This window comes from Acomys russatus, chromosome 1 (genome assembly GCF_903995435.1).
Source record: "Acomys russatus chromosome 1, mAcoRus1.1, whole genome shotgun sequence".
Lineage (NCBI taxonomy): Eukaryota > Metazoa > Chordata > Mammalia > Rodentia > Muridae > Acomys > Acomys russatus.
The window spans coordinates 82,426,969-82,440,203 of record NC_067137.1 but is presented as its reverse complement, the minus strand read 5'-3'; the positions used below and the strand labels follow the sequence as shown (position 1 = coordinate 82,440,203).

The 13,235-nt window shown below is 43.5% G+C and overlaps 1 protein-coding gene across 1 annotated transcript in view; it reads right to left on the bottom strand.

Moving 5' to 3' along the window:
* Nucleotides 1-13,235, bottom strand: part of Lrrc9 (leucine rich repeat containing 9) — an 80,731-nt gene that overhangs the window by 49,198 nt on the left and 18,298 nt on the right. Inside the window, exons 12-16 of the mRNA XM_051147353.1 lie at nucleotides 9,664-9,840; nucleotides 9,019-9,136; nucleotides 3,404-3,536; nucleotides 1,750-1,872; nucleotides 565-668 (exon numbers count right to left, since the gene is read on the bottom strand). Coding sequence (XP_051003310.1) covers nucleotides 565-668; nucleotides 1,750-1,872; nucleotides 3,404-3,536; nucleotides 9,019-9,136; nucleotides 9,664-9,840 — 655 coding nt within the window. The remainder of the gene's footprint in view (nucleotides 1-564; nucleotides 669-1,749; nucleotides 1,873-3,403; nucleotides 3,537-9,018; nucleotides 9,137-9,663; nucleotides 9,841-13,235) is intronic.

The following is a 13,235-nucleotide window of genomic DNA, read 5'->3' as shown; positions in this document are numbered from 1 at the left end:
TAAATAGTTAAAAAACCACATACAACATATACTTGTTATCAACACAGGAGAACTTCAACCAGTTTTTCTGAATAGTATACACCCAGAGGAAGAAGAAATCATACATCTCTGTGCAACGAAACAAAATATGTTTACAATGTATTGGGAAAAGCAAGACCTAGAGCTTGGTTCTACTAAGACTGTGTGTGTTGTCATATGTGTCAAAAGAAAAGTGTTGAAAACAAACCCACAAACCTCTTAGGTGGATGCCATGGTAAAAGTAAGGGATGGGTGGATAAGGTGGAGGGAGCCACCCAGGTTTATTCTATAGGCATCCATAGGCTTTGAATCTTCCCCAGGGAGGCTATGACTACATAACAACCCTGTGGTGTGCTCACACAATCAACATCTGACATGCTTTGAAAATTTGGTCCTTCATGGAACAACCATTGCACATGCACACACATGCACACACAGCACCGGTAAGCATATATGATATAAGCTGGCTGTAAATGACAGGATTTCAAATCCTTCCACTCCAAGTTAAGAAATTCGTGCCTTTTGGAGATTGTAAGCAATACATACCACTGTGGTATACTCAAATTCAACGATGTACTCCGGTAAAACAAGGTCGTGGTCAAAGACAAACCACTTGTACTGCCGGTAGCTGCAATCGCAATTTCTTTCTCCTATGATGGAATCTAGAGCAAACAAACAAACAAACAAATCAAGCAAGACAAATGCTGAGGCCATGGGAAAGCTTCTCACTCCAACACAGATGCAGAAGTAACAGCAAATCCTTCTAACAATTCCCCACAATTAAACGACCGAGGGTGTTACAAGCATCCTCCTGTGCCCTCATGTGGATGGCAGGATGACTTCGGCCCTTTCCCTACAGAGCAGGGCTGATGCTTATGCTCCACGCTTCCCTCTTATATCTTCATTTTACCACTGAATAAATCACCATGGAGCCTTGATGAACGTAGTGTTCTCAAGGCTTTATTAAAAGTTCCTTTTAAGAATCACTCGAAAACTAACACTTGGACACATTTGTATGTGCGCAGTTGCACACACTCACACATGAACCTCTCTTCCCCATGGCTTCTCAACCATGGATTTTAAAAAAACCCTGCAGAGTAGAAGCTTTTTGTTTTTAGGATAAATGTCTTTGTCCTTTTCTTAAAGAATGGTGAATGTGTACAATGTGTACAGATTTTTTTTTCTTGATTAGATTTGTTTCTTGTCACTATTCCTGGAACAACAAGTACAGTTATGACTTGCAGCATCTCATTTATACTGTATTAGGTAATAAAGCAACACTGAGATGGTGTCATGTACCCAGGAGGACTGTGTAGATGACATGCAGACACCATGCCACTTCATAAAAGGACTTGAGAACCCATGAAATTTGATACCTATAGGTGTGTGTGTGTGTGTGTGTGTGTGTGTGTGTGTGTGTGTGTGTGTGTACTGTAAAACTAATTCCTTACACTGAGAGTTAAGTGTGTAGGTAAATATATGCACACACACACACACACATATGGCTCCCATAATAATAGTTGAAATTGGTGAAATAAATTAGATACACATATCACTGATATGAGTAACAGAAAAATCATTAGTATTCAGAAGTGGGTTTCCATAGAAAAGTTTGTAGGTCTTGTTAGGTATGTTAGACCATTAGCTATAAGTGATAAACTGTTGTGCTAAGGAGGAATGTTTTGTATTGAGAGCTATGAGGCAATGCGCTTTTCCTTTTGACAAACATACTTAGGAAATGCCTCTGAGGAACAAACACTGAGTTAACCATGGGGTAGTTGGCTTGGCTGATGGGCTCCTGTTCACGAGCCTGAACACTCTGGCCAAGAAAGACCTTTGCGATGAGGATGATACCTAAATGGGACAAAACAGACATAATTTTAACAAATACAACCTTGACAAATTTCCAATGCAATGTTTCTTAACCTCACTGTTCTGTAAAAGCAGAGGCATGGCTATCTTGCTACCGCATAGCGTGCAGCACAGGGCTTGATTCAAAATAAGAGCTTGAACATATCTGTTAAATAAACAAACTGGTACTCGAAGGAACATCATGGTTGCAGTGACCAAACTTTAAGTGCTGAGCATGGTGGCTCACACGTCTAATCCCAGTGCTTGGGAGGCTGAAGCAGGATCTTTACAAGTTTTAGGCCAACCTTTACTACATACTGAGCTGTAGCTACAGTCAGGCCACTGGGCCATAAGATAGAAAAAAAAAGTAAGTAAGTAAACAAATAAAATAATAAATGAGAAATGAACACAATATTTTAGCAATGCCCCTGGTGTGTGTGTGTGTGTTGTGTTGTGTGCGTGCGTGTGCATGCATGCGTGTGTGCAGGTGTATGTGTGTGTGTGTTCTCTCCTTCTATCACGGAGGTCCCAGAGATTGAGCTGAGGTACCTGCTGAGACATCTTGCTGTCTCCTCCCCCTGAGACCTAACAGGCACTAAATAAAAAACCCACTGAAGAGAAGGATGTTTCTCTCCTCACAGACTCTTAAGATCCTTGCCATCTGTGGAATACTAAGGATTCCTTTGAGTCAATAAAGTTGAAAAACATTTCTATGGGAGCTGGAGAGATGGCTCAGTGGTTAAGGCCACTGACTGCTCATCCAGAGGTCCTGAGTTCAATCCCCAGCAACCACGTGGTGGCTCATAACCATCTATCATGAGATCTGGTGCCCTCTTCTGGCCTGCTGGTGTACATGCAACCAGAGCACTGTATACATAATAAATAAATCTTAAAAAAAAAAAACAAAACATTTTCAATATCTTATTTGTGTGTGTGTGTGTGTGTGTGTGTGTGTGTGTGTGTGTGTTGGTGTACATGAGTGCCATGCCTGTGGCGTCCTGAAGAGGACTGGAGTTAAAGGTGGTTATGAACCACCCCAGGTTGGAAGCTGGAACTGAACCTGGGTCCTCTGGAAGAGCAGCAGTGCTTTTATCCATTAAGCCACGCCTCCAGGCCTGATTCTTTATTTTTACTCTGCACAGGATATAAAATTTATGTTGAACCTTCCTGACTGCTCAATCTGATTATTTCACATACAAGCCAATTCTTTTCTCTTTCTTGCGAAGCCGGTGTGTAAAGAAATACACGTGCATATGCCTGGGTTTGTCCTTAGGATGCAATGCAACGCGAGCAAAAGTGGACTCTGAAAAGGCACAAAGGCTCTCTTCTTCCTAAGGCTGACACGCACTCAACACGGAGAGTTAGCTGACAGCGCAGCTGAACTGAATAAATTAACACACAGCTGAATGTAGTATACCATAAAACAATTTGGGCAGAATCTCTTGGATTGATAAGACCAAGAATGAAAATGACCCAGAAGAGACTGAGGAACTGAGGGACTCGCAGCTTCAGCAGCACTGTGTGTCTGTGTTACCGTGTCTGAAGAGGTCACAGTCGGCCAGGCTTTTCATGTCACCCTTGTGCCTCTGCTGGAGGAACTCAATCCGGGGGCACTCGCACATGCTGAGGCTGTTGACAAGGGTAACGGCTTCTCTTCCGAGAGGGAGCTGCAAAGGAGAAGACTTGAGGACTGTTTTTCTTTTTTCTTTCATTCTTTAAAAGAAAAAATTTTTTAAAGAATTAACAGCATTACTACTTCAGTGCAGACAGCTTATTATTTTATGTCCGCCAAAGCAATCTGCAAAGAGATAACCTCAACAGGCAGCCTCGGTATGCAAAGTCAAATTTAAATGAAATATTGAAAATTCGCATGCAAGCAGGTCTATAAAAAAAAAAAAAAAAGTAATGAGGCACAAAATTTGTTCCCGGAAAACCAGCCAAAGTCAAGACCAATAACAGCACCGTGTGGTGCAAGGTTTAACAGCTTTCAAGAAGGACTTGTAGAAAGATCTTGTTAACTCTAAAAAGAAGGCCCTGTGGAGGTTGGGTATTACACCGGCAAAGGATCCTGTTCATCTCAGGTGTGTGCTATCAAGTCTACAATATTTTCCAGAAACAGAGCACTTCCAGTTGCACGGGGACATCTAAGATGTCATTGTGACTAACTTCACCTTTCCCAGGTTGTATCAGTAATACACAGAGAACTAACAGAATCACAGTTCCGAGCAAGGAAACCAGAGCTATGAGAGACTGTATGAGCATTCAAGGATGGGAGCAGAAATCAGCAAAGTCACACTCTGAACTCAGATCTAGTTGTCCTTGTCACAACCTCGTGGTTTGAAATTTATCATTACTTTCCGATTAACAGCCAAATTATTTAGAATTATGTCTTTCCTGAAAATGTTTTTTCCTAATTGAAACCCAAAGCTACCCAAAGAAGTTCTTTAAAACAAAAGAAAACAATAATGATGACGATGACAACAACAAAAACCCTGTGGTTCCTGTGATTACACACTGCACACTTCAGCAAATGATCATCTCACCCTGCAGTAAACATCCCTACTTGCTTAGTTACAGACTCTGTGAAAGGCACCGTGAAGCTACCTTGGCTTTTAGGGGACAGACAGAAGTCAGGCACTATGAACAATACCTAAAAATACCATCTCAAGCCATGTTAAACAAGACATTCTCCTTAACTGAAACGAGTAGGAAGCAGTAATGGGATGGTGGCTCTGGCTTTAAGACAGGAAGGAATCAAAATAAAAATTTAAAGGAAAATTATTTTAAGAGGAGAAAATATACTAAGGTACAGAGATGGGGGATATAGCCGCCATCCACTCGTTTGCCAGATTTTTCTTGAGAACCTAGTCTATAACTCGAGGCCTTGCCCTTACGCACTGTAGAGAAAGGTTTACAAATGATTGCATTTCAACATAATGAGAGTTCCATAATAACAATTTGTCAGTGATTGCTTCTTGATGAGACCAGTGCTTAACAATCTGGGGAGGGGGGGGAGTTAGCCGGTGTTTTCTACTCTTGCACAGGGGCCGTTCAAGGATTAAGATACCCCCTTTAAAATCAACGGGGGGCTTCATCCTATCCAGCCTGCTACATGTGTACCAAGAGCCAGTCAATTTTATTCTTAAACCCATCAAGTGGTTGGATGTACCTTTTTGGAAGCTGTGCACAATACAGAAAGCAATGGACTGAAAAGGAAGAAATTTGTTTCTTAAAAAACTACATGGAAAACTGAGTGAAATTTGGAGGAGGTTAGTTGTTTAAAAGTTCTGCCAAATGTATGTCCAGGCGAAGGAAACCCTGAATTAGAGGAAGCCAGGAAGGCCCCTACAAGCTAGGTGGATGTTTGGGCTGAAGATAATTTCAAAAGTAGAATAAGATGCATTTATGGCTAAGGCAAAACCACTAAGAGGACAGATTTTACTGTCAAAGACTTAACCCCTACACAGAAGACTAACAAATGTATGTAAGTCTACTTTTGAAGTTAAAGGGTCTGTTGGGTAAACACCTTGTGTGCCCCTCCCCTACCTGCTTGGGATTGACCCCAGGGCCTCTCGATGCTAGGTGCTCTACCATGGAAGTGTAATCCCAGGATTCCTTTTCTCTTAAAATAAGGTCTTGATTCTCTAGACTGGTCTTGAACTCCCTCTGAAACCTAGGCAGCTCTTGAAACTATAATCCTCTTGTCTCAGCTTTGCAAGCAGCTGTGATGACAGGCTTGCTAATTCTTCTTTGTCTATTTTTCATTTTGATGGACTTCAAAAGAAAAAGATAACTTGCTAACTAGGGAAGTGTGCTTCTACTGTTTGAGAATCAAGGAAAGCCAGAGAGAAGAGTGCTCTTAGTTGAGTCTTGAAAGATAAGTTGTTTGTCCCAGGAAAGAAAGGAGGATTCATTGATTCATTATTTTACCAGGGGTGGGGGTGGGGAGATATGGGACGAGTACTGAGTTGTGCTCAGCAGACAATCACATACAGGACACGCTTCATTTGGCCACTTGCTATACCTGGTAACAGGCAGTTAGACAGAAGCCAGTTTCCTCTTCTCTGCTCCAGCCCTCTGGTGAACAAAACACAGCCAACCTAAGCCGGCCATCTTGTGTGTAAACTACTGCCTGTTCCTGAGGCAGGACCCAAGTACTTATCTTTATTCGCTGGGTGCCACAGTGGCAGAGGCACCTAGCTCAACTGGCCTTCTCTGTGCCACAGAGCCACAGCTCAGCCGTTCCTCAGATCTTCCCAGTGAGTAACTGATGGCGTTTGGAAAGAGACTGTAAACTTTCACTTCATAGAATTCCCATGTGCAAGGAACAAGATGAAAATGATGCCAGGAGGAAAGGATATCTAATGATTTTATCACCTATCCTTCTAATAGAATTAGAAGCATAAGTCCAAGGAGATTGCCCAGTAGTTAAGAGCACTTGAGACTCTTCCAGAAAACCTGGCTTCGATTCCCAGAACCACATGGCAGCTGAAAACTGCCTGTCACTTCAACCTCTGCGGGCACCTGAATGCACTTGGTGTACGTGTATATACGCTTAACTTAGAAGGACAGAAATCATGTCGTGTGAGTGTCTTAGTTAGGGTTACTATTGCTGCCGTGAAACAACCATGACCAAAAGCAGGTTGGGGAGGAAGGGGTTTGTTCAGCTTACACTTGCACATTGTAGTCCATCGCTGAAGGACATCAGGACAAGAACTCAAGAAAGTCAGGAACCTGGAGGCAGGAGGTGATGCTGAGGCCATGGAGGGATGCTGCTTACTGGCTTGCTCAGCTTGCTTTCTAATAGGACCCAGGACCTCCAGCCTAGGGATGGCAGCACCCACAACAGGATGGAACCCTCCTCATCAATCACTAATTAAGGAAATGCCTTACTGGTTTGTCTATAGCCTGGCGTTATGGAGGCATTTTATTTTTCTTTTCTTCTTCTTCTTCTTCTTCTTCTTCTTCTTCTTCTTCTTCTTCTTCTTCTTCTTCTTCTTATTATTATTATTATTATTATTATTATTATTATTATTATTATTATTATTATTATTTTGTTTTTTTGAGACAAGGTTTCTCTGTATGTCCCTGGCTGTCCTGAAACTCACTCTTAATTGGGGCTCCCTCCTCTCAGATGACTTTAGCTTGTTTCAAGTTGACATAAAACTAGCCAAAACGGATGCCAAAAGATTGTTTGAAAAGGGAGCCAGGAACAGATGGTGTCTTATGGTCCAGATAATAATGGTAAAATACAAGAGACTTTCTATGTACTAAGCAGTAACCCAAGGACTTTTCATGTAAACTTTAGCGACAGAGTCCATTGGATTGGGGATATCCAAAATACTGTCACTTCAACGTTCAGTCAGTCTAAGGGATGATAGCCATTTTTCTATAGTAGGAAAGCTGGCACACTGGTTTGGACTAGCCTCGCTAACATGTGGGGACACTATCACCCATGACATTATTTTTTTTGAGGCAGGGTCTGTTTTACTTGCCAATTTTGTTAGACTAGAGGCCAGCAAGCTCCTGGGCCTCTTCTGTCTCCCAGGAGCTGGGGGCTGGGGTCACAGCCACATGTCATCACTCCCAGAGTGGAGCTGGGGGCTGGGGTCACAGCCACATGTCATCACTCCCAGAGTGGAGCTGGGCGGTGAGGATGGAATTCAGAACCTCATAGCTGCACAGAAAGGACTATACCACCATCTCAGTCCCAGAATCCATTTTTGGTTATTCTTTTTATTGTGGTAAAAAATACACATTGTAAAACTGACTGCTTTAACTGTCTCTTCAGCACAGAATTTAGTGGCATTGGATATTTACATTACTGTGGTACCATCTTTCCTACCCATGGCCAAAACTTCTTTGCCCCAAGAGTAAAGGAGTGATCTGTACATAATAAACAGTGGTTTTTTTTTTTTTTTGCTTTGTTTTTTGTTTTGTTTTGTTTTTTGTTTTTTTTTTTTTTTGTTCCTCATCTCCCCCAGACCTTGGTAATTCCCGTTCTTCATTCTATCTCTGGCTTTGTAAAATCTAAGTACTTACACAATATTTTTCCCTTGCTTTATTTCACTTAATATGGTGATTTCAAGGTTCTTCCATTTTTATACGGAATTTCATTTGTCTTTGTATTTTTCTTTTTCATCTACTGCAAGTTAGTGGTATTTTTTATCTAACCTTTCACCTATTGATTGATGTGCATGTGGGTTGTTTCTACTCTTTGGATGTTTAATAGTGACTTGTATATAAACATCTGGGCGCATTTCAACACCTTATTTAACTAAGTCCTATTAACAACCTTGCAAAATGCATACCACTGTCATTTGCATTTTACAGGACAGAAATAAACAAGCACGGGGGAGGGGGGGGGGCGGTAGCGGAGTGCGGCTCAGTGGCTCAGCTGGTAGGGAGCGTGCCTAGCGCACCCGAAGCCCTGGATTTAATCCCCGGCACTGTGTACACTGGGTGTGCTGGTGCATGCATTTCACTCCAGCACTTGGTAAGTGGAGGTGGAAAGGTCAGGGGTTCAAAGTCACGAGGCTACTCAGAGGAACAAAAGAAGTAGGCAGAGATGGAAGGGGCGGTACATCTGGAGAGGAATGACGTCAGGGCTCTCATTTCTGTAGTCCCGACATGAACGAATCAGGAGGCGGCGCTCTGTACAGTGGGCTACAGCAGCCTCATCAGGAGGGTGCAGGGAAGTGGCCTAGACGTGTCGGAACTCGGGGCCCAGAGACAAAGCAGTACCAGCGGCGGCAAGGTGAGGACAGAGAAGTAGAAAGGAACGGACCGATGGCAGAAACGGAAAAGACAGCTGGGCGGCAAAAGAAGAGCACAACTCAAGTGAGTGAACGGGACGTTTCCAACACGTAGAGTCTGCAGTAGTACTGAAGGCTCATCATAGGTCTAGAACCAATTAAAGAAGAAGGTTTTAAAGCTGCCAATAAAAAAGACTCCAAGAAGAATAAAGCCGAGCCAGGCAGACAGCCATGGTGGACTTCCTGTGTAGAACTTTTTGTCTGTGTACTACGTCACCAAGCTTCCAGCCGAACAAGGGCAGCCGTTCGCTATAAACCCGGATGGGGAGACACACAGGACCAGCGGCAGATCATGTGCTCTAGCACGATTATTCTAAGTGATAGGATGTGCTACCTTGTTTGTTTCACTGTCTCTGAATCCGCTTTCAAGTATCTGTAGCAGGTGCTTTTTCTTTACTGTGACTTCAGGATCAAAAACATAGAAAAGGCACTCCAGCATCTTTTGACAGCTCCTTAGGAATAATGGAGGCAGAAAGAGGGTGAGAGTTGATTTCACAAAAGCTTAATCATTAGTAAGTTAACTGGACACCCATGGTGAGAGTTTGCTGTTTGCAATGGGTATTCTGGTGTCATTAAAACCATCAATCCCGCTACCCCAATCTCAAAAAGAGGCTCAGTGTGGACACATCATCAAGTCATCTCAGCCATGGAAGATGCAGGACCAGAATAAATTTACTAGCAGGGTGCATTTTCCATATGGTTAACTTTGGGGCGGGGGCAGAGGGATTTTGAGACAGGGTTTCCCTGCGGAGCCCTGGCTGTCCTGGACTATCTTTGTAGACCAGGCTGGCCTTGAACTCACAGTGATCCACCTGCCTTTGCCTCCCCAGTGTTGAGACTAAAGGCTTGTGCCACCAACGCCTGGAGTAAATGGTTAACTTTCAATGCAGGAATCTGCATATTCTTTCTCCTCCCTTACAACAAAAGCAAAGGCAGGCTTTTGCAGGTGCTCATCACTCATAGAGGAACCAATGCTTACTCCGAGTCGTGTATATCCTCATGATCCAAACATTTTTGGAATTTCTCTTCAAATTTCAGTCTCAGAATGCGGTTGTTGACTTTAATGACTCGCTTGACTTTTACTCCTGTGATGCCATACGCACTGAACTCCCAGGTACAGAAACGTGAGAGAATCAGTTCATAGCAGGAATTAAACCTATGCGGGGATACAGGACACACACAGGAAACAGAACAGACTGCCCTCAAAACGCTGAAGGATACAAGGCACATATAATAAAAATCATAGCTCCCATTTGGGTCTTTTATTTTATTTTATTTTATTTTTTGCTAAACATACTTCATCAGATCACAGTAACTGCATTTTGCTAAAATCTGAAATGCAGCAAAATGTTTCTCTTATTATTTACTATCTAGTTTTTCTACCTAAAGGTTACTTTGACTGTATAGTCCTTCCTAAGGCTGTTTGTTTGGCCTCAGTATGACTGCATATTCCCGGCTACTTTCCTTTTGGCTACGCCTTATTAGTTTTTTTCCCCCTCTGGTTCCTGGACATGATACTTAAAATTTTTTCCATTTATTTTGCATTTTTTATGGCACTAAAGATTGAACCCAGGACCTTCTGCATTCAGGGAAGCCCTATGCCACCGAGTGACACCCCAGCCTCCAATAGACTTTGGAAAGCTCGCATTTCCCCAGGAGCCAGAGCACGGCCCCGCTTGCGTCCACACGCCTTAGGTGAGCTCATCTGGAATATATGTATGCATGCATGTATATATGTGTTCATGCACAAATATTTGTTTCTACCCAAACTTAGCTGTAGTACCCAAACTTGAATACCCATCTGGTTTCTAAAATACTCTCTTGACTATGTAAATGGACTTGTAGCATCTAGCCCCAAGCTGTGGGTAAAACTGCAGGGTTGACTACGTCCACTCTCTTCCACGGTATCTGAGCCTCCAGCATGCCGGCACCATGTCATCACACCAGTCCTGTCCTCCTTGGAACCATCCTTATCTCTGGGCCTATCCCAGGAACTTCCAATGTAAGTTAGGACACACAATGAAAGGGGCAGCGTCTCTAACTCTCTCCTAAGACCTAAATGCCAAAGGGAGTAGATAGATAGTACTATGTCAAGCCATACATTCTACACGGATAAAGACTTGGAAGAGAAGCCTTGGGTGAGAGGTACAGCAGGAGACTTCTCGAAGCCTCAGGGAGATGTGATCTGAGAACCAGAGGAGGAAGATGACTCCCTGGGAAAAGCAAGGATCGGCTCAGGCCTGGTCAGCTCTCTGCTGCCCTCATCTGGCCGTTCATGATAAATTACAATTTTGTCTTAAAATTGCACAGAAAGGTTAAGACCATTTGATTAGGAAGCAAGTGATCCTGAGGGAAACATGTAGCCCTTAACCATTCGGATGTATGTGAGAGCTACAGCCCCAGAGGGGAGCTTCCTGATGGGTGGTATGTGAGCCCAGCTGCTGAACTCCTAGATTACAGTGTCTGACTTGCTCACCACCAAGGGTTTGGTCAGTTCAGGCAGGGGCTGGCCAGCCATGAGCTTGCCAAGTCTAGCTAGTCCTGTCGAAGCATTGGTAGAGTTCTTGTCTCCCAAGGCTAGCTGATTCAGAAGAGCAGATCTGGCAGCGCAGACAGATATGAACAGTGCTACGGTCCAGCACAATACCTGCTCAGAGTTTGAAGGTCCTGCTAACACCTACATGAATGTCTGGGATGAGAAGCCCAGCGCCCCTTCCTATAACAGGGTCGCGTCCTGGGTCTGTGTTACTCCTCTAAATAATACACCAGGAATTGTACAGACTCTCAGTAGTTTGCTTCCTGAACTCCAAAAGGCGCTGGTGCTCTGGGCATTGTATCGACCATTCCTGTTATTTGGTGGAAATGTTAGCAGAGGGCCAGGGTTCTCGAGAACCACAGCAGGGATGGAGACACAGACCTCCACACCAGCCCTTGGGAAAGGCATGAACCAGAAACACACATAGAGAGCCTCTTGGAGTACAATCCTCTTACAGAGAGCTTGCGCGTGTGCGCATGTGCGTGTGTGTGTGTGTGTATCTGTGTGTCTGTGTGTATATGTATGTGTGTTGTCTGTGTATGTATGTGTAGTACAACCTCTCACAGAGAGCTTGTGTGTGTATCTGTGTATGTGTGTATATATGTGTGTGTGTATGTGTGTGTATGTGTGTGTGTGTGTTTCTGTATGTGTGTATGCATGTGTCTGTCTGTACGTGTGTGTGTCTGTGTGTGTCTGTGTGTGTGTTTGTGTGTGTGTGTATATGTGTGTGTTTGTGTGTATGTGTGTGTGTGTGTATATGTGTGTGTGTGTATATGTGTGTGTTTGTGTGTGTGTGTGTGTGTGTGTGTGTGTGTGTGTAGAAAAGATTAAGTGAGGCCGAGGGACCAGAAGGCATTCCTCTTGGGGCTAAGGAAGAAGGACCGTGAGGTAGAAAGATCATCAGCCCAGGGTGTGACAGTAGTTGACAGATATTTAATCCTCTGTTGCAGGAGAAAGTTCTGAAAGAATCGTGAAAGCCTATAAGCAAGGACATTCCTTTGTTTTGTCTTTAACAAATGCCAGCTGGCAAGGATGAGCTGAGAGCCCACTCAGGAGCCTTACTGATTGGTCAGTGTCTGCATTATTGGGCAGGCTCCATGCTGGCCTCTGTGGGTCCAGGCAGGACACTATGAAGACCTGTGCAGGTGCTGTGGGTTAAATAGCACAGGTGACAGTGTGCATATGCGATTGGATACGGAAAGTGAAGAGAGGAGTGAAGTCAGGAATGGCTTCAATGCTTATGGAGCCTGGATTAGCAAGAAAATGCTGGAACCAAAACCATAACACTGAAAACACTAAGTTTTTCATATTAATTTGTCTAATCCTATCTGACTATTTTCTTGATCTCCATATGAGGCTAAAGGGCTAGTGATATTTCAAGATCTCTCATGCCGTTTGGATGAGAATCCTCGCTAATCTATTGTCTCAGAGTGGATTCCCTTTACATTTGTTGTTTGTCTCACCAACTGAACATCCAGATAGAAATGTAGAAATGTCCAAAAGACAGGAATGCAAAGCACGAGTCTGAGAGAGGGGAGAGAGAGAGAGAGAGAGAGACAGAGAGACAGAGAGACAGAGAGACAGAGAGAGACAGAAAGACAGAGACAGAGACACAGAGACAGAGAGTCTGTGTGTGTGTGTGTGTGAGAGAGAGAGAGAGAGAGAGAGAGAGAGAGAGAGAGAGAGAGAGAGAGAGATTCAGCTATGAATACTTTGTAGAAGTCCAGAAAGAGACAATCAAGAGAAAGCATGAAAAGAAAATGACAAACTGTCTAAGCACAAAGCCCACAAAGGAACAGAGAATGCCACCAAGTATTTCAGGACCGAGGAAACCAGGAGAGTCTCACAACTCCATAGCCCTCCCTCACACAACGTGGTCTGAGTGTGTAAGCATTCACACTCATACACCCCATGGACTAAGCTATTCTATGGGGCCATTTTTTTAACAGATGAATCTTTTGAGAAAGACTATTTTGAAAACGGAGCACTTTATAAGTCAATCACCTCGCTAGGAA